At 37.2% G+C, this 19,842-nt stretch overlaps 4 protein-coding genes across 4 annotated transcripts; all 4 read right to left on the bottom strand.

Moving 5' to 3' along the window:
• Nucleotides 1–45: 45 nt before the first annotated feature.
• On the bottom strand, nucleotides 46–1,529 carry LOC111453267 (mitogen-activated protein kinase kinase kinase 18-like). Its single transcript, XM_023094310.1, has one exon. It carries the CDS (start codon nucleotides 1,493–1,495, stop codon nucleotides 50–52), a length of 1,446 nt encoding a protein of 481 aa, XP_022950078.1. The 5' UTR covers nucleotides 1,496–1,529; the 3' UTR covers nucleotides 46–49.
• Nucleotides 1,530–1,618: 89 nt separating this feature from the next.
• LOC111453266 (aspartic proteinase-like) lies at nucleotides 1,619–5,281 on the bottom strand. The gene is made up of 14 exons (XM_023094309.1): nucleotides 5,176–5,281; nucleotides 4,523–4,894; nucleotides 4,384–4,444; nucleotides 3,956–4,050; nucleotides 3,759–3,871; nucleotides 3,503–3,671; nucleotides 3,375–3,414; nucleotides 3,225–3,289; nucleotides 2,756–2,869; nucleotides 2,608–2,672; nucleotides 2,379–2,532; nucleotides 2,178–2,294; nucleotides 1,938–2,026; nucleotides 1,619–1,860 (listed from the first exon to the last, which is right to left on the bottom strand). The coding sequence occupies exons 2-14, from the start codon at nucleotides 4,886–4,888 to the stop codon at nucleotides 1,776–1,778; spliced, it is 1,533 nt and encodes a 510-aa protein (XP_022950077.1). The 5' UTR covers nucleotides 4,889–4,894; nucleotides 5,176–5,281; the 3' UTR covers nucleotides 1,619–1,775.
• A 4,399-nt stretch (nucleotides 5,282–9,680) lies between these two features.
• LOC111453265 (probable WRKY transcription factor 31) lies at nucleotides 9,681–12,271 on the bottom strand. Its single transcript, XM_023094307.1, has 6 exons — nucleotides 11,794–12,271; nucleotides 11,623–11,724; nucleotides 11,372–11,530; nucleotides 10,851–11,282; nucleotides 10,654–10,767; nucleotides 9,681–10,562 (listed from the first exon to the last, which is right to left on the bottom strand). The coding sequence occupies exons 1-6, from the start codon at nucleotides 12,130–12,132 to the stop codon at nucleotides 9,873–9,875; spliced, it is 1,836 nt and encodes a 611-aa protein (XP_022950075.1). The 5' UTR covers nucleotides 12,133–12,271; the 3' UTR covers nucleotides 9,681–9,872.
• Nucleotides 12,272–17,142: 4,871 nt separating this feature from the next.
• Nucleotides 17,143–18,818, bottom strand: LOC111453637 (putative pectate lyase 2). Its single transcript, XM_023094814.1, has 4 exons — nucleotides 18,052–18,818; nucleotides 17,865–17,968; nucleotides 17,578–17,716; nucleotides 17,143–17,468 (listed from the first exon to the last, which is right to left on the bottom strand). Exons 1-4 carry the CDS (start codon nucleotides 18,730–18,732, stop codon nucleotides 17,247–17,249), a joined length of 1,146 nt encoding a protein of 381 aa, XP_022950582.1. The 5' UTR covers nucleotides 18,733–18,818; the 3' UTR covers nucleotides 17,143–17,246.
• Nucleotides 18,819–19,842: the final 1,024 nt, after the last annotated feature.

The following is a 19,842-nucleotide window of genomic DNA, read 5'->3' as shown; positions in this document are numbered from 1 at the left end:
AAGAATTTGGCCTCTCAAAAACATAAGAATACATATTCTAAGGCAGACTCTAGTCTCCAGACAAGATATTCAGCTCAAATAAACAGAGATTCATCAACATCTTCACATTTTCATGATAAATCCAAATGTTTTCAATATATCTTAAGAAGGTAACACGAATTGAACCCCCACTGGCTAGAAACACAAGAAACAAAGAACTGATAATACATAGTTTGTGATTATTAGAGAAACTATTAGTGTTCAATGATACAATTTGGTTGGAAACAGAGGACATAGCAGGCAAGTCCCTCTTCTTAGCCTTACTGCTTTCTCTACTAATACTAACGTTAATATAAGTCTGATCACCAACTCCATTTTTGGTTGCCATTTTGATGGACTGAGAGAAACAGGGCAATTCCAATACAGAGACGAACTCGCTTTGTTCTGTGTCTTCCTCTTCCATGGTAATGCTTTTCACTGTTACCCAGTCTTTGTCGCAATCCCAATTGGGTATTCTTGATGACTGAATTTTGGATATTTCGCTCAGTTGCTGTATCCTCTGCAATGGCGTTCTGTAAAGTTTTGGCATGATCGGAATTTGAACCGTTTCCGAATTGTTCATCGTGTACCATGATTCTTGCTCCAAAATACTCGTTGGTGTTCTTGAATTCTGTTTGGGTGGAGATTTCTGCTCGTGAACAAAAGGGTGCTTCAAAAGCTCACTGACAGACCACCGTTCTTCTGGGTCTCTGATCAGACACCGCCGCAAAAAGTCCTTGCCCTGGTCCGATATGAACCTTGGAACCTCCGGCAAATCATCGCCGGACCCAATTTTGTAAATGGCGGCCACCGGATCAGACACATTCACCCATGGAGCTCGGCCGGTCACCATCTGGATCACCGCGCAACCCACTGCCCAAACATCAGCTGCAAACCCCTGTTTTTCTCCACGCGCCACCTCCGGCGCCATAAATATCAGCGTTCCGGCCAAATTTCTACAGGAAACGTCCTCTACTTGCCGCGCGCAACCAAAATCCGCAATCTTAATCCCATCTTCACCAACCAAAATATTGCAACACTTAATGTCGCAATGCACCACACCATTGGTATGAACATACTCGAGCCCACTTAAAATTTCTCGAGTATAAAATTGGGCCCTCGCCTCATCTAATCGGCCACCAGCCGCCTCCATCACATCCAAAATCGACCCACCAGGCGCAAACTCCATCAAAAGATTACACATCAATTCCCCATTTTCCAACGTAACATCAAACCCCTTATAAGCTATAACACGTGGACAATTGAATCGAGAAAGAATCCTCTGTTCCCTCTTGAGACAATCCGAGCGAGTGAACTCAACAGACTTAACCGCCAGAACTTGACCAGAGCAAAGATCGGTGGCTACGGAGACCGCAGCAGAGGAGCCACGGCCTATGGTCGGACCTCTCGTCCACTCCATTGAGACGACAGAGGTCCGCATGGATGGATGAGAAGAGAAAAAGAGGGAGCCTTTCATAGCTTAGACATTCAGCGTTTGAAATGATTCAAAAATTGTTGGATGCGTAAAATTGAGTGAGCAAATTGGCAAGTTTCGTACTTTGGAAAAACTAATGAGAACAAATTAGAGGACCACAGCAAATAATTGAAGGCCTTTGTGTTTAAATAACCCAACCTCACTAATTGGTGTTATTATTATATGAAGTTCCACTAATTACAGACATTAAAGAAATAACATATACTGGTGCTCTTTCTTTCTTACTTGCTTAGTTATGAACTTCATTATGTATACATATTCTTCAAGCAGCCTCGGCAAATCCGACTCTCAATTTGCCAAAATCAAAGACTGTGTGATAGCGTCCCATGAAAACGTCTCCGAGGATCCTGCATCAAGCGAGCGCAACGTTGTTTAAACCAAAGACAAGAATCATCAGACATCAAGAAGACACAAATGGAAATACCAGAGGGGTCCACGAGGTGGAGGAATGTCCAAAGGTATGAATCCACTGATGCATTGAGCTGCAGATCCCTCACCCACCTTGAGAATATACTGTTCACAACAATGAACAAAAGCAGTGGGGTTAGATGCACTAGTTTGCGTCCAAACCACGGAACTTGATTGGCATCATATGACAACAAAAAGATGCCGAAGTGACAAACAAATTCAGGAGCAGTAAAGAAGGATTTGGGAAAAATTATACATCTTCTGCGTTAAGCTCAAAAACTTTGTCCCCAATGGTGAACGACACGGTCGGCATTTGAGAGATCCGTCCACAGTCGACCAACGTTTCTCCTTGGTTCAAATCACGATCGCATAGCTGCAGAAACATGAAACACGACTCAGCTGAAGACGATCATCTGTAGATGAGTTAGATGAAACACAAGTAACAGAAGTGGTGTACCTTATTCACATAATCAATGACATGTTCTTGAGTTTTGTTCTGCTTCAGCTCATCGTTCATCCAGGAAACCGCCATCTCACAAGCTGAGCACATGGCATCTGAGAACCCACCAGATGATCTACCTTTCTCATTCACCATACTCTCAATTTTCATACTGTTTTCCATTACCAACCGTGAGTTAATAAAAACTGATCCTTTATGCAACTCAAATCAAAAGCATGCCACTAACCTAACACCATGGGTTCCATCAAAGGTACACACCCCAATTTTGGAACATATCTTCTCTGGTTGTACCTGTCAATAGAATGTAAAAACAACACTTTAACCTGGCTGTTAAAGCTCATTACATTGCCAACAAAGTAAATGGTATGATTTACCTTGGCTAAAAGCAAATCCATAATAGACTTCCCATGTTGTGAAACAACTGCCTTGCACTCTGGACGACCAATTCCAGCTGCTCCAATGGCTCTATTAATTAATGTCACTATAGTCTGCAAAGGACAACCATTTTTCTTTAATGAAATGCGTAACATCCCGAAGGATTGTCTGCTTTGGCCCGTAACATATCATCGTCAGCCCCACGGTTTTAAAACACATCTGTTAGGGAGAGGTTTCCACATCCTTATAAGGAATGTTTCGTTCTCTTCTCAAACTGATGTAGGATCTCTTATAACTAAAGGGATCCCTTTAGTTACCATTTACATGAAGTAAAGGTTGCTATTGGAGTAGAAGTTCAAACGTCCCAAATGAACCTAGTTCTCAACTTCATGTTGGTTTTTATTGATCCGACCCTCATGTAGATAAAAGAGAGATTTAGTAGCTAAATTGAAAATATATGATACATACAGATGGGCCAGCCAACAAAGAAGTTCCAGAATCTGCAATCGCCGAGCAACCACTAGCACAATATTCTGTACATCATGTTCCTTAAGTTAGAAGCACGTTATACAAACGTGATAATCATGCTCGATATCGAGATAAGTAAATGGAACATACCAGTTGGTTTACCACCAATAAGAATATCGCCAATGTTGAACTATAAGAAAAAAACATTTGAACAATACGAGGGGCAAAAGATGAAATTGAAAGAAATGCTCAATGTTGAAAGGATTTCAAGAGCCAACCTGCCAATACCCTTTGGTTGTCACAGGCACGTATGTATGTTGGCCTTTAAAGTGCTTAGGATCAACCCCTCCAAACACAAGTTCACCTCCTTCTTCCTCCTCCGCGTTGCGATTGAGCCAAAACGAGAAAACTGGCTCCTTCACCAATTTTTGGTTAACCATGTTATACCTAAGGGACATCCAAGAGCCTGATTAAAATTCCTTAAAGAACATCATCAGCAAGAAGCAACTAATGTTATGGTTGCATTTAGCATACCATACTGGAACAGCGTCACCAGTCGAGATCTCTTGAAATCCAAGTCCCAGTATACCATCAAATTTGGCAGCAATGAATGTCATACTAGACATGCTTGTTGTCTCAATGAATTGCTGAAATTAGTCGACGTCATAATACAATTAGTCGGCCTCTTAAACTACTTTGTTAAACCCGAAAAAGAAACGGGGTAGGATTACCTGATCACGAACAACAACATCGCCGACTTGAACGTTGTCATAACTAAAGAAGCCAGAAATAGCTCCTGAACCATACTGAATAGCAGCAGATGTTCCTGTGTCATGTAAGTACACAACTTTCAGGCAATGGATATAAACAAGTGAGCTCAAAGCTATTTCAAAGGATTGTGTGATTATCAAATGATTGATCTTGCTGAAGGGCTAATTCTTATCTACAAAAATAAGCTGAAAACCACACTCGACCGCAACTGACTAGTCCTTACGAGCAAGAACGAATAGAACACGATAATCGACTTTAGGAAAGGCAAATTACTCATTCCAAACACCATCGTTGATAAATGAAATAAGATAAATTCGAACACATTATAATGAAGTGAACAAGATTTAGTTTTTGAAGACTATTGCAGGTAAAGAGAAGAAAAGCAGACCATTTCTTCTGTATGTACTCGACCGCCCTGATTGATACCTAGCATGGAAAAAGCAAGCAATCTGCATATGAAGGAAAGATAAGCATATTACTAGTCATAAACCAATCATCATTATTGATTAGAATTAAGTAATCCTCACCGAGAAAACACATTTGGAAGATGGCACCCACAAATTTGAGCTTCCAGTATCAAAAATTACAGTGAACTTTTGAGGTGGAGTGCCAATGCCAATCTCCCCATAGTATTGAGCATCCATGTAATTCTTTAATGCTACGATATCAGAGTTCTTAGATTCTCCAACATCATTAACCCATTGATCATGTTTTGATCCTAAAAATTTTACTTTCTTTGACTCAACCAATGCTTTCAGCAGAATGTTCTTATTAACTTTGATCTTTTTCAGTCCAATCCTCATCAACCCTTCATTAGAAGCAGAGGACGCAGTAGAGGAATATAATATCAAAACCAACAGGGAAACCAAGAGGGGCTTAAGGCTGTTTCCCATTGTAACCTGCAAGCACGAAAGGAAGGCTTCAAAGCTCATAAACAGAAAAGACGAAATGTGAACTCCATAGTTTTTCCTCATTGGAAATCAAGCCAAAGTAATCAAATACATTTGAAGTGCATTGGTATTCCAAACCTAAAACAGAACCACACACTCAAACAGTTCATTGATCATCCAGAAATATGATAAACAGAAAAATCATACTCAGAGAAACCAGAAACATAAGCGAAGTTGAATGCAATAGGAACCCAAAAGTAATACAGAAGAGAAGAGCAAGAATGACCCACCAAAGATTTCTGGAAGAGAGTTAAGGAGAAAGGGTTGAAGGTAAAGTAGGAAGCGAGAGGAGCTTAAATAGAAGAGCTGTCACTTCAGTCCATCCATCCCTTAGAACGAAAGGGACCCACTTACCAAGAGGGCCCCAATCGTAGAAATTCCCGTTCTTGGTAGGTTATGCAATGGCTTCATTCCAGGGATTCCCGGTTGGAGGTATCGATCAGATTCAGAAGCATCAGTTTACTCGTTTCATAAAGTTGTATGCGGCACGGCAGTCTCGTTTATGGACACTAAATCAGTTAAAAAGGCATACAGATAAAATGGAATCCATCATTTCTCACACTTCCACACAAGATAATCAAAGGCATCACGAAAAACATACCATTTTATGCTTCATTCACAAAATATATTTTAACTTTCAATACACCTTTTTTTTATTTATACACTTCAACCACTTATAAACTTGTTATTTAACCTTTGTTTGAGAGTTCAAATCATATCTACTTTGTTAACAAAATAATTAGATTGAGTTTGATTACCATGTAAGCCAAACAATCTATATATGGTTCAGAAAAAGAAATGGGTAAGTAATAGTTTGAGTAAATAACAAAAATTAATCTTTTTTCAAAGATGCCTTTATTGAAGAAAGTAGTATTTTTGGATGAAATTAAGGAGGGAATAAAAGATTTAAGTGTGAGATGTAATGGGATTAGGAGGAATAATAAAATAGGAAAATGGAGAGAGGAGTAGGTTGCTTATAAGCAATTGTATGCTAAAAGATGGTTGATGGGTGCACGTTATAGGTAGCTTCTACTAAGGACCAAATAATGCTCATAACATCTCCTTTTCATTTTTATACTTCATTTAATTACATATTTAAACATCTTTACATCACTTTTTTTGACATATATATCTATATATATTCTCCTCGAAAATAATCAAATCATATCCAATTTTTGATTTACTATGGTTTTCGAATTTAATAAATTCTATTTATATAGTTTGGTTCGGGTATTTTTTTTTCACGTCAATTCAATTCTTAAATTAAATACAATTGAAATATATCGTATGCTTGTTGTCACAAGTGATCCCCACATGGCTGCAAGCAATGCCTATCCAGCCACGCGAGGGCTAGTGTCATGACGCAATCAAGGAGGATAGTGTATCATTTAACACACTACACAAAATGAAGTATTGAAGAGAGAATGAGGCATAAGCAAGACAGGGGCAAAGGAGTAGACAAGAGTGTTAAAGATGGGCTTGTTGACGGGCTAGGTTGGGCCTTAGGCTTGAACTTTGAAAGTTGAGGTTCCGGAACGAGTTTGGACATGCGACTCTTCTGTTAAATCCGTCCATATGAAAGATGGAAGCTCGCTAAATTTGGTGTCAATTAGACACCGAACGGACGCTTCACAGGACTATGTGTCCGTTCACCAAAATCATGTCTACGCACTCCCATATTGGAAATGCCTCAAAATGTATTGGAACGAGGCATGATGTCAGTTTTCCATCACCCCTAGCCCCTATGGCCCAGACAAGTTACCCTGTAGCACATATGTGTGTCAAAGTGAGGGCGAGCATGTGACTTCCTTTCAAATGGGTCTTTTAAGGACTGTGTCGGACGACATGAGCATACCAACATCACGCCTATCCCATGCGTCGGAGGTTGCATCGTACATCCATTATCCAGTACAGAGTTCATAAATGATATAACATGGACACACGAGAGTCCAATATCTCGATAGAATCTAAATAGATGATGTTCGGGATGTCTCGATATTATGAACAATACGTGGACCCATTTGATGGCATGACCGAATGAGCTGTGATGGCTAATGAAATCTTGTGACGTCAAGGCATGTGGACCATGTTAATTGTGAACCAAATTTAAGATGCCACGTTGCAAATGAGAGACCTTGGTTCAGAAAATTTAAAATATTATATGAAAATAAAATAAAAACATTAATAAATATACAATATTTAAAACACAAAATTAATTAATAAGAATATTTAATGGGTGACTATTGATAATTTTGTGATTTATTAATATAATATAAAATTACATATTGAACGGCTGTTTGAACGAGATCGTAATTATATTCGTCTACAAAATATAATTCTATTTTCAATAAAGTTTTTATTAATTTCACATTTTTATTTTCAGATTGGAGCAAAAAAAAAAATGGCAAGGCCCGACTGTTTATAACTAGCGATCCAGTGGGCCGTGTATTGACAACAATTAATTAAATGAATTGGGCCGAGCTGTGGAAATTCGCGGCCCAATACGAAAGGAAATATATGTGCGTGAGATAGATCTATATTTATAATTATACAAGCAAAGATGCTGCCAATAAAAAAAATTAAAAAAGAAATTATGAATTTTCCAATATAGATAAAATTTTATATAAAATATTTTTAGGCAGAAATGTAATAATATTTTGATACAATTTTCATAATTTTTAGTGTAATTTATAAAGCTGTGGAGATTCAGAATTAGAAATTAATTAACAAAATGTATTACCTTAGGTATTAATAAAAACAATAAAGTAGGTTTAGTTGGATAAAATTAATTAGATTACTGAATTGAACAAAATGAAAGGAATATAAGCTTAGCAATAAATGGGTAGGTGGTAGGTAGCTGGGTAGATTTGATCAATAAATGGACATATGTTACTAAAATCAAATAAAAAAACTTATTAGTTTATGTTATAACATAAAGTTCTCGTGATTAATGTTGGATGATGAAAGTCCCACATCCGCTAATATAGGGAATGATCTTGAGTTTATAATCAAATAATACTCTCGTGAGACCTTTTGAAAAAACCCAAAGCAAAGTCATGAGAGCTTAGGCTCAAAGTAGACAATATCATATCATTCTGGAGAGTCGTGTTTATCTAATAATTAATACGAGTATTCTTTTTGCATTCCTCTATATTATCCTGTTTAGTTTTTTAGCAGGGGTGTACATGGGTCGGGTTGGTTGGATTGGCAACCCAACCCGAAACTTTTCACAACCCAACGCTCTATTTTCGGGTTGAGTTTTATCCACAATTTATAATTATTCAAATACCCAAAACTTTTCACAACCCAAACCAGTATTTTTCAGTTGGTTCGGTTTTATCCCCAATTTATAATTATTTCGATACCCCAATTTACAATCCAATCCTCTGTTTTCGGGTTTGGTTTTATCAACGATTTATAATTATTTGGATACAATATTACATAAAATATATTAAGAGTGGTTGAGTTTTATCAGCAATTTATAATTATTGGAATAGGTTAGAAGTGGTTGGGATTATCCAATTTATAATTATTCCCATAAATCTTAGATAAAATATATTAAAAGTTCATAAATATTTGGTATTGTTATCACTCTCACAAATCCATTAATACAAGAGAATTCTTAATATATTTTATATATTTTTATTTGTCTCGGGTCAATCGAAGGTTTTGCTCATAAACTCGAACCGAACCGATTCAGTTTAGGTTTAAAAAAATAAACCAAACTCTAATAGTTTGGATCAGGTTGGTCTAAGTTGTCGGGTTTAATATACACTCTTCTTTTTTTTTTATGGTTTAAAATAGGGAGGATTCGAAGTATGTGAGAATATATATTATGAAAGACAAAGGACAAATCCATTGACTAACAAACGCCCATCCATCCATATCATTCATTTCTCTCTCATCATATACTTACACCTAACTTTTATTTATTTTTATTTTTTTTTACTACTTTCTTTAATATTTATTTATTTTTATTTTTTTTACTACTTTCTTTAATATTTATTTATTTATTTATTACTCTTCACGCAAACTTCAAAATCTCACATACAAAACAAAATACTAAAAACTCCAGTAACTCAATCGCTAACCCATTCAATTATTAATTTCCTTTTAGATATTATTTGAGAAGCTCATTCTATAATTAATTAAAATTTAGATTAAGTCATTAATAATATGTGATTAAAAATGGAGAAATGATTGTACGGAAACGAAACTTGTGGTATTTTTGTGACAAAGCACACAGAAAACAGAGTAAAGACAGATTAAAAGAAAAAAGGGGAGCTGTGTCGACAACCCAAAGCGGTTTTACAGAACAATCAATAATTACGTAGAAACAGTACAATAAATTGAAGAAGACATGGAAAAAGAAAATGAATATTATTAGAAATAAAGAAATAAAAATAAAATTAGGAATTGAGATTCACATGGGTGCATGTGCATTGAAACAAGTACAAAAAGTGTGGTGGATAAGTTAATTGTATCCATTTTGGCATTAATTCAGTACATGTTTTTAAGGTTCCAAATTTTGTTAGGAATTACAAATTATTTTTACGTGTGGAAATCGGGTTGGCCGATTTTCTTGACTAACCAACAAGACTTGCTTCAGCTTTCTTGTTCAAACTTTTTGAAATTCATATCAAATATATATATATATATATTTTTTAATATTTCGCTTTCCCGTATATATAATTTTATTCATAATGAAACAATTGGAAAGAATAATAATAATAATGCCGTGTTCTAAGTTTTTCCCCCAATTTTTTTAATTTTTTTTTCTATAAAAAAAGAAAGCAGAAAAAGTATGGACATGTTTGAAGTAAAGGAAAAAAAAAAAAAAGATTAAAGAGACAAAAAATACCGACTCCCACTAGGGAATCAGGACAAATGAAAGAAGAAACGGAACTCTGTTGGGTCTAATATTATTTTAATTTCCAGGGAAACTGCTAATTTTGCTGTTGTTGTCTCCGTTGTTGTTGTTGTTTGTTGTGGTATTGGTGGTGGTGGTGCTATTATTATTCGAATGTGCTCCGCCGATGATGGAGGAGATAGCGGCTGCGAGAGCGGCGGTGAAATTCGGATCAGCGGTGATAGCGGCGGTGGCGGCACTCAACGTATCGGCAAAAGAAGCACCACCAGACTGGGTTGTGGGCGCCGGTTGTGCAATTTGGGGGTGACCCAAATGAGGGGAATTAGCCCCCATCTCATGAGATAGCTGTAGCCCTGAGAATTTTGACTGATTGTACAACGGTTGCCCCAAAACTTGGGCGGCGGCTAACGGTGGTTGTCCGCCGGGGAATGGCAGGTGGAAGGGTGCTGCCGGGGGTCTTTGGAATTGCAATGGGTTTGGGGTCTGAGTGAGGTCTAACGTGATGGTTGGAAATGGAGCCGAGGCTGAAATTGTAGCCATGCTTGAAGAACATGGAAGTATGGCTCGAGCCAATAAATTGGGGTTCATTAGATTATGGTCCGCACTTGACATGGACCCTGATAACAACATGGTAGCCGCCGCCGTCGTGGTTGACGCCATCGCCATCGCCGCGGGAGGAAGTGGATGGTTGTGGTTGCCTTCGTAAGTTGTTATCAATATAGTCCTGTCTTCCGCACAACGTTGCACCTACAAATTCCGTATGGGAAAAGAAAATTAAATAAGATAAGAAAGTTCCAAACTTCAATTATTTATATAGATGAAAAATAGAAATACGTACTTGTTTGCGAACAGGGCAACCCACAGCCATTGTGCACCGATAATAAGCCCGTGGACATGGGTTTCCTTTAGCCATTTTTTGCCCATATTTTCGCCATTGACACCCATCAGAAATCTGCATGGATTATCTAATTAAAACAAACTTGCAAGAAAATTAAAAAAAAAAAAAAAAAAAAAATTGTATTAGTATATACTCACCATAGGAGCTTCTGATCGAGCACGGACTGAGACGCGGGCTTTTCTCATGGTGGCTTCGGTGGATTGCTCGAGGGGTTTAGTAGAAGAGTTGAATCGGGGGGCTTTATTAGGCCCCCAACCGTGGGACTCTGATTCCGAGCTTTCTTCTCTGGGGATGGATCGTTTGGCATCTCTGAAATTGGAATTCCCCTGGTCGGAAGGGGCGGCGATTTCGAGATGATCTCTTGCACTGCTCTTTTTGGAGGCGGATTCCGAGTTGTTGTTGTTGTTGTTGTTCAACGGAGACCCAGAACGAGTTCTTTCATCCGATGATGAATTAGATAATTCATCCATTTCAGCTGTGTTCCCACTTGGTCCTAGATCCATAAATTGCCTCGGAACCACCGCCCTTCCCACTTCTTGTTTTAATTCCCTCGATTTCTTCTCCCCAATCTTCAATTTCAAACAAGTCATTTGTTTATTCACTACAAATTTTGATTTATTTCCAATTCGCAGAGTATGATCAAAATTGGAAAATTTACCTCTGCTTCATGACCGGGTTGGGAGGCCTGATTCTGTTGCAATAAGGTAAAGAAATGCATTTGTAGGGTACTGTAGCTGTTGCTCACATGGCTTAGCATGTCCCTAAGCTTGTGATTCTCAGCTTTCATACGCTGGAGCTCCATTTGAAGCTGCGCTAACTGCACCAAATTAAAATCCCCAACAATCGGATTCATCACATCAAACAACAGATCAAAATTCCTGTTGTTGTGTTTTGGTTGTTTTAATTTACCTCGTTTTTGGCTCGTTTATCATCACCATCCGATGAAATTCCATCATCCACCGTCGAGGATTGATCGCTTCCGGTGTTAGCAGTTAACAAATGCAACCCAGTCTAAATAAAAAAATAAATCAGCTACGGGAATTGTTCTGCATATCGTTAAGGAAGTTATAATAAGCTTACATTGACAAAGGCAGTTCCGGTAGCAGTGGAAACGTTGTCGTTTTTATTGACAAGGGCGGTGGCGAGAATATCAGCGGAAGGTTTTGCGTCTTGATCCTCCCGATAATCAACCACCCTTTTGTTATCGGAGAAAAAGTCGACCTCGTTGACGACGAAGCGATTGTCGTCGGGCGGCGGTGGAGGCGCATCGTTGTCGTCAGTCCGGGAAAGTTTCACCGGAAAATCTGTAGCACGAAACATTGTATGAAAGGAATTGAGAGTAAGCGGCGATGGGTTGTGTGAAAGGAACCCAATTGACTGATCAGAATCACGCATGGTTAGACCCCATCCTTTGTCCATAAATCAAACAGAGAATGGGAGGAGGTAAAATAAAGGGGAGGGAGAAGTAAGAGATGATAGTGAAGCTGAATAGAAAATGAAGGAGGAGGAGAAAAGAAAAGAGGGAAATGTAAAGAGTCTGTGAAGTCTTTTACCGGTGCAATGCGTTCGGCTATAAAAAGGGTTGGACGAAGACCAAAAAGGATTTGGGATTTTCTACGAAATAGGTCAGATTTTTGTTTAATTACATCAGATACTGCGTCACTCTGCCAGCTGGCACTCTCTGGCCCCACTCTTTTTTCCATGTTCATACAGATCCATAACCCCAACCCGGTTTGTTACAGCCGACCCGTGGGAGAGTGGGGTTTTTTTTTTTATTGATTTTTTTTTTGTTTTTGCCTAAACGGACTCATTTGGGTGAAGAAAAGATTTTGACCGGTTCATTAAATCCCGAGGGAGAAGAAACCGATCCACCGCCCCGAATCCAGCGGCGCCTTCCACGTGAGAAAAAAAGGAAAAAAAAAGGTCGAAGGTCCCGTAAAGAGCCAAGTCAACGAATTTGACGGCCCGGCTCTCTCTGAAGCCGGCCCGGTCTCTCAAGGGGCCCACGTTCCCCCCTACCCTTTACACGACACCACGTCTCAGATCTGTACCCGCGGGATCTATGTTGACTGTCCACCCGTGGGACCGAGTCATTTGCTTTGACTTTTTTTATTTATTTTCTTTTCTGATTGGTTTCCATTTAAAAATAAACGATTAGTTGCCTAATTTAAATTTAATTAATTTCTTCAAATAAACCTCCACAGTTGGTAACCATATTAATCTAAACCGGATTGGGGTTAAAGTATGTTAATTTGGCATTCCTGACACACCAATCATTTTCTTTGTTTAATCATTCATTTAATATATATTTTTAGGTTTATAAATCACTTTCATTGTTTCTTCTTTCAAACACCCCAGAATTAATTTAATTAAGCGGAATGGAAGAAGGAGAAAATAAAAATAAAAAATAAAATAGAGTTGTACATAGCAAGATAGGTATCATAATGCCTAAATTGTCCTTCCCTCCTATTAATATATAGTGGGGGAGGGGGGGCTTGGGTTGTCCTAGATGCAGTCAATAGTAGGATAAATAATTTAAACCCTCCTATTTTTATTTTTATTTTTATTTTATTTTTATGCCCATATAAATTAATGCTCTATTAATTACACTACCAACAAACTTAAAAAACAAAATTTTTTAGATCATGTTGACACGTAATATAAAATCCTACTCATTTTTCATGACTCGTCATGTTTTTTAATATATTTTATTCATTTTTTATTTCGTTTAATTGACATGAAGAATAATAATATTGACTTCATCCCTTTTTTCAGCGATCGTATTTTTTTAAAAATAAGAATTTATAATGTGACATTATAAAAAAAAAAAGGGTATATCCTAAGATGTATACAAATATTTTTTTCTTGTATAATGGAATATATATTTTAGATAATTGGTGGGAAATTACAGAGTAATTTCTTAAAGAAATAAGAATGGAAAAAATGTTTAAAGTAAAGAAAAGTCAGGGTTTTCCAACTTTCTTTCTGTCTACCTTTGACTATGTTGCATTGCTGCTACAAATTTCCGACTGCAAACCATTTCCGACTGCAAACCATGTCCGACTTCATATTTAAACCATTATTCAACCAAGAGAGAAGAAAAAGATGGCCCAAAAATTGACCATTACAAACTTTACCCATTAAATTTAACGACCTTTTCTTTACTTCAAAATTATCATCGATATTTCATAAATAATTCAAAATTACGGGTCGGGTATAAATCTAAAAAGGTGAATTTAGATTAGGATTTTTGAAACGCTTATGATTGTCTTGTTTCTCATGCATGCAATGCAGTGGCGACCGGCTGGCGGCTGGTCGTGAAGTTCGGCAAGGAAAGGGAGAAAGCATAAATAAAAAGGCGAAAAAGGGACCGATTTGGCATCAGATTCCTTTCATAACACAAAAGGTAAATTTTAGAATTGAAAACGTGTTCAAAATCTTTCACTCTTAACTATTAATGAATTCTCTTCATTATTCTTTGTATTATGGGTTTTGCTTTTCAACCCACTTTTTAAAAGTTGCAATATTTATAATATAGTTGTAAAATCATAGTCTAAGTTTGTATTATTTACGTCAATGAATATAATTAATTAAATCTCACCTTTTCCTCTTACTCCTACTTTCATAACAAAAATATTTAATTTTTCAACTCAACTCCAACTTAAATTAATTAACAAAAATCAAATTAATTCATCAAATATTAGAAGATGAGATTAGGGAATAATGTTTCAGAACAGGACACCCAAAAAATGAGATGTCTAAGTTTATGACTACAGGGTACACATGAAGTTCCTCGTCTAAAGTACCCTTTTAAATTAATCAACATTGTTTTGATATAAAATTAAAAAAGAAAAGAAAAAGAAAGACCTATTAATTTATTACGAGAGGAAGAAAAAGCCAAGATAGGTGATGTAGCATTAATTCTAATTTAATCACCACGGTTGAAAAATTAGGGTTATGGAAATTAATCCCAATTAGATTAGGTTTGAGAGGTGATGGGGCGCGTATAACAAACTTAATTTTTATTTTAAAAAGATATTTAATTGAAAATAAATAAATAAATAAATAAAAAACCAAAGGTTTGGATTTATCACTATCTAACTTGATCGATAACGTTGAGGATAATTATTGGATAAAAGTCCAAATCACCGTTGGATTTTAAATATTTTTTTAAACAAAGATTAGTCAACAATAGCAGTCAGCAGAAGTTCTCATTCACAAAAAAATAAATATTTTCAGTTCACGTTTGTAGCTATTTTCTCACTTTTATTATTATTCCATTTTAAATTAATATTTTCTTCTTACATTTAATTCTGAGCACGCTGGTTACAAATTATTATTTTTTTTTTTTAAAAGGAAAAATAATCATAAGGTAAAGTGTACTAAATTCATTGGAAAAATCTAATAATATATTTATTTTATTGAAAAAAAAAAAAGAAAGCAGAATTAAGTCTTGGTTTGGGATCTGTAAATTAAAAAACATAAGAAGGGAAAAAATATTAAAGAAAGGTGTAGGACAATAAAGAAGTAATTTTAATTTCAAAGCAAAGAGAAAAGGACAGAAGTTGACTGGGATTTACGTTGACCATTGGATACTTCCCACGTGGCTTACTTCATCGACGTAGAAAATTTGCCCCGGTTAGGTTTGGACAGCCAGGATTCAAACCAAAGCCGCTACGGTGAACGGCTTCGATTGCGTATTTTGGCACGTAAGTTTAGTAATTAAAATGTTGATTAACTTTTTTGCTTAAGATGCTAAACTTGTTTAGCTTAGCGTGTAATTATTTTAAATAGGGCTGAAACAAATTTGTCTGAAAATTCAAACCCCTAAGGAGGACCGACAAAATAAATAATTTTTAAAAAAACAGAAAAAAAGAAAATGAAAACCAATCATTGTCAATCAAAACAGCTAGCAAACCCATTTGATTTGATTTGATTTGATTATTGTTAATTATTTTTAGTTTACCTACGGGTTTCATTCCTTCTGCTGCCAGCTTTTTGCTCATCTTTTTCTTCCACATATACTAATTTATTAGCTTCCTTCCTTTGTCAGCCAATTCACACAATAATTCTCATTTTCACATTTTAACTCTTTTTGGGAATTATATTATAGATGTATTATATGGGTGGGTTTGAATTTGATTAGATTTGACATTATGATTATGCATTTAAATTTGTTCCAAGATTTCGGCAGATATGTGTAGCCATCAGAACGTGAACTTTGAACACTCGTCTACTCCTTTTAGTCAAAAACAAGTTAAAGCCTATACTCTACTTTGATTTCAAACCCATGCCTTTGTATGCGGATACGATGGGCCCTTCCCCCCCCTTATCATCAGGTCCGGGTTCTAAACCGTATGCTCAGATCGTGGTTTCAGCAAGTTTCTTCTGGGTTTGTTCACCAAAACTGGAAACCAGCTTGTTGTACCCTATTGATCTCGGCTCCTCTGGACGGCATGTAGCTTTTTCTCTCTCGGCTTGCCTTTTGCCTAACCTCCGACACGTAGTCCTGTGTTTTGTTCTTTTGTGGGGCGTGTCCGTGTCGAGCCGTCAAGCATGGGAATGTGCTCCATCACATAATGGACCGATTTTAGTTGGATTTTGGGCTTTTGTGGGCCACCTTATATAAAATACAAGGCAAGGAATTTCGACGTCTCTTCGGTATTGAGTGTAAATGGATACACCAAAACATTAATAACAATAATCGCAAAAATTGAATTCTTGATCATAATCATTGATAGAGTTTAACCAAGAGAGAAAGGAGAATCAAATCAACTATGAAATTCAAGGATAATTAGAGATTCCTCGAGTTGTTGATTTGATTCTTTTACTTGTTTCGACGTATTTCGATTGTGGGTCATATCTAACGTGGTATCAGAGTCATGCTCTTTAACTTAGTTATGTCAGTAGAATCTTCAAGTGTCATGACAAAAAAGTTTTCAGCCTCGAAGGTGTAGTCGAAAGTGACTCAAAGTGTTGAATAAATTATGTACTTTGTTCTAGAGTTTTGCAGAAATGAGTCAAGCATAGATTAAGGGGAGGCTATTTGAGGGCTACATAGACCTCATGGGAGGCTATATGAAATACTTTATTGGAGGGGAGGATTGTTGAGAATTGTTGGGAGAGTCTCGTATTGACTAATTAAGGGAAATTGAACAAGCAAGAAGATTTCTCGTTGAGTTAGCCAAAGACTTTTCAATGTTGGTAACGAAAATCTAATTTTGTTTGGGGTTTCTTTTTTTCAAAACTGCGGTTGTACATTCTTCGCATGCATCATGCTTCGATAAGTTTTGCCTTTCTTCCTTTCTGTAACTCCATTTTGGTGTGGAGTATGTTGTGTGAGCAGCTAAACAAATGATCATGAGTTTATAAGCAAGGAATATTATATCCATTCATTCGTAAGGCAATAAAAAGATACAAACCCAGAAAACTCAACTCCTTTGTTACAATAGTGAATTTGAACACCGAAAACAACACAAAGTTGGTGGGAATTAAAAAAATGTGATCATATCTCATTATTGGAAGTGTATAAATCAACAAGCTTTACCAACAACACAACTCAAAGCACCAGCGCTATCAGTCAAAAGAGGAGCCAAAGAGCCATGAGCCACAGGAAAAGCTTGATCTCGAGTGTAGATAGGCGTACAAGACCCCCACCCAGATGGGATGAAATAAGCCCCATTCACAAACACATCATTTGAAGACCTCCATTTCCACTTCTTCCATCCATTCACATAAACCTCTCTCTTTGTAACCTACAGCATACATTTAACCCCCACAAATCCGATCTCGTTATCATAATCGTAATCGTAATCGTCGTCGTCGAGAGATCAAAACTGTATTCAATCATACTAATTAATTTACCTGCTTTGAGGATGAATCATCAGGAGCATCAAAGTAGTTTCCTTGGCTGAAGATTTTTGGATCTGCACTGCCACCCACAGCGTACATTTCCCACTTATGGTACCAATTATTGGCCACATGGGCATACCCAAATCTCACCCTACAAATTTATCTTATCAGAGGATTGGGTCTCACGTTAACTAATTTAGAGAATGATCATAAATTTATAAGTAAAAGAATACATCTCCCAAAACAAAGTCACGTTAATTATTGTGGAGAGCCGTGATTTCTTCTTTTGATTTAATTACCTTGGCATTCTTTGAACAAGTCCGTCGCCAAAACGATTGAAGGCTACGGTCACTCTCATAATTCGATCAGCTGTAAATTCATCGTTGTGTCCGAGAAGGATCACCTAACCACAACATTAATTAATTATTTAGTTCTAAATCAAAAAAAATTAGGGTATAATTAAAATAATTAATTTGAGGAGCCTACTTTATCATGTTGAGAGAAGTAATTATTGGAGATGGTGACGGCAGTGGAAGCGTGGATGACGTCAATGAGGCCGTCAGTGCAGCTAGCCAAGGAGCAATGGTCGATCCAAATATGGGAAGAACTGAATACAGAAATGGCGTCACCATCGGACTGTTGGCGGTCTCCACAATGGGTGACTGAGCTCCTCACGCGCCCAGGCTTGGCCGGCTTACAGTCACGGATGGTGATGCCGTGGATTATGACATGGCTCACGTTTTGGATGGTAATGCATGGCCCATTGCCAATTTCCACTTTAGCCCCTCGCCCGTCAATGGTCTTGAAGCTGTTCACCATCAGTTCCCTTTCCAGAGTAATCACCATATCTCTTGCGAATACAATCCATAATGGCTCCTCTTGGATCACCCCAAAACGCAGCGTTCCGGGCTTCGGGTATTCCGGGTCGTCCGACGGGTCTATGACCACGTAGATTGACCCGAATTTGCCTCCCAATGCGTCACTGCCAAACCCGACGGCGCAGTCTGCGAGGGCGCGGCGGTTGGCCGCCCAGTTGGGCTTGGTCCTCCAGCATGCGTCAACGGGATTGAGGGCTAGTTTGGTGTAGCTGTTGGAGTAGGCGGTGGACGGTGAAGGGAGGCGGATAATTGTGGCGAGGAAGAAGAGGGATAATAATGGGGAAGCCATGGGTGTGAGTTTTGTTGCAGAAATGGGAGTAAATTATAGGGAAAGTTGGTGAGTTTAATTTGTGGAACACACGATATTGATTTTGATATTGCTATTAAGGTATTAGCCTAGAGATTTTGTAGCGATTTGGGTGTGTTTTATGGTGAAACGTGGTTACACTTTCACCACCTTGTTGCTTATACAATTGAAACGTGCTTCCACGAGATAATTTGATTGTTTTTTTTTTTTTTTTTTTTAATATTAATTCAGAGGGTTTTGATAATAATACTCAAATGATCGAGTGGAATTCTGTTTATATATTGTTTATACATGATTTTTATGTTCTTGGGAGTTTTTGTGATTCACACGTCATCAAATCATATTATTAATTTATATCATAGATTCTATATCATTTTTATAGGTTATTGTAATAATTATAATTTTTTTTTAATTTGTGTATGATAATATATTTTCAGATGTTGGAGATTTATGTGTTATTATATTTGAACAATCGAATGACAACTCTCCACTATGGTATGATATTGTTCACTTTGAGCATAAGCTCTCATGACTTTAGGCTTCCCAAAAGGCCTCATGCCAATGGAGATATAATCCTCAACAATGCTCCCCTCGAACAAAGTACACTATAAGCCTCCCCTTAATCGAGGCTCGACTCCATTCTCTGGAGCCCTCGAACAAAGTACACCCTTTGTTCGACACTTTAGTCACTTTTGACTATAACTTTGAGGCCCACAATTCTTTGTTCGACATTTGAGGATTTTATCGACATGACTAAGTTTAAGGCATGGCTCTGATACCGTGTTAAGAATCACGGATCTCCACAATGATATGATATTATCCACTTTGAGCATAAACTCTCGTGGATTTGCTTTGGCTTCCCTAAAAAGCCTCATGCCAATGGAGATATAATCCTCAACACTTTCTTCCTAAAAATTTCTACAAGGTCACATTTTGAGCTTCTAACGAGTCTTTCAAAGTTGATATCCATCGCTAAACGTTTCATTTTGAGTCCAATAAATCATTTATAAACAAATAATTTAATATTAAAATCACTTTCAAACATGTTCTTTACCGTCAAAGTAAAGTATGAAGAAGAAGAAGAAGAAGAAA

The sequence above is a fragment of the Cucurbita moschata genome, unplaced genomic scaffold (assembly GCF_002738365.1).
Source record: "Cucurbita moschata cultivar Rifu unplaced genomic scaffold, Cmos_1.0 Cmo_Scf00015, whole genome shotgun sequence".
Taxonomy (NCBI): domain Eukaryota; kingdom Viridiplantae; phylum Streptophyta; class Magnoliopsida; order Cucurbitales; family Cucurbitaceae; genus Cucurbita; species Cucurbita moschata.
This window is presented reverse-complemented; position numbering and strand designations above follow the sequence as displayed.

Excerpts from the sequence above, each read along its gene's own strand:
- LOC111453267 (XM_023094310.1), bottom strand. The coding sequence starts at position 1,495 with ATGAAAGGCTCCCTCTTTTTCTCTTCTCATCCATCCATGCGGACCTCT.
- LOC111453266 (XM_023094309.1), bottom strand. The coding sequence starts at position 4,888 with ATGGGAAACAGCCTTAAGCCCCTCTTGGTTTCCCTGTTGGTTTTGATA. Across the intron at positions 3,415-3,502 it reads CAACCAAAGGGTATTGGCAG|TTCAACATTGGCGATATTCT; the intron begins GTTGGCTCTTGA and ends TTTTTCTTATAG. Across the intron at positions 1,861-1,937 it reads CCACCTCGTGGACCCCTCTG|GATCCTCGGAGACGTTTTCA; the intron begins GTATTTCCATTT and ends CGCTTGATGCAG.
- LOC111453265 (XM_023094307.1), bottom strand. The coding sequence starts at position 12,132 with ATGGACAAAGGATGGGGTCTAACCATGCGTGATTCTGATCAGTCAATT. Across the intron at positions 11,531-11,622 it reads ATAAACGAGCCAAAAACGAG|TTAGCGCAGCTTCAAATGGA; the intron begins GTAAATTAAAAC and ends AATTTGGTGCAG. Across the intron at positions 11,283-11,371 it reads AACCCGGTCATGAAGCAGAG|ATTGGGGAGAAGAAATCGAG; the intron begins GTAAATTTTCCA and ends TTGAAATTGAAG.
- LOC111453637 (XM_023094814.1), bottom strand. The coding sequence starts at position 18,732 with ATGGCTTCCCCATTATTATCCCTCTTCTTCCTCGCCACAATTATCCGC. Across the intron at positions 17,969-18,051 it reads ACTTCTCTCAACATGATAAA|GTGATCCTTCTCGGACACAA; the intron begins GTAGGCTCCTCA and ends TGTTGTGGTTAG. Across the intron at positions 17,469-17,577 it reads ATGATTCATCCTCAAAGCAG|GTTACAAAGAGAGAGGTTTA; the intron begins GTAAATTAATTA and ends TGTATGCTGTAG.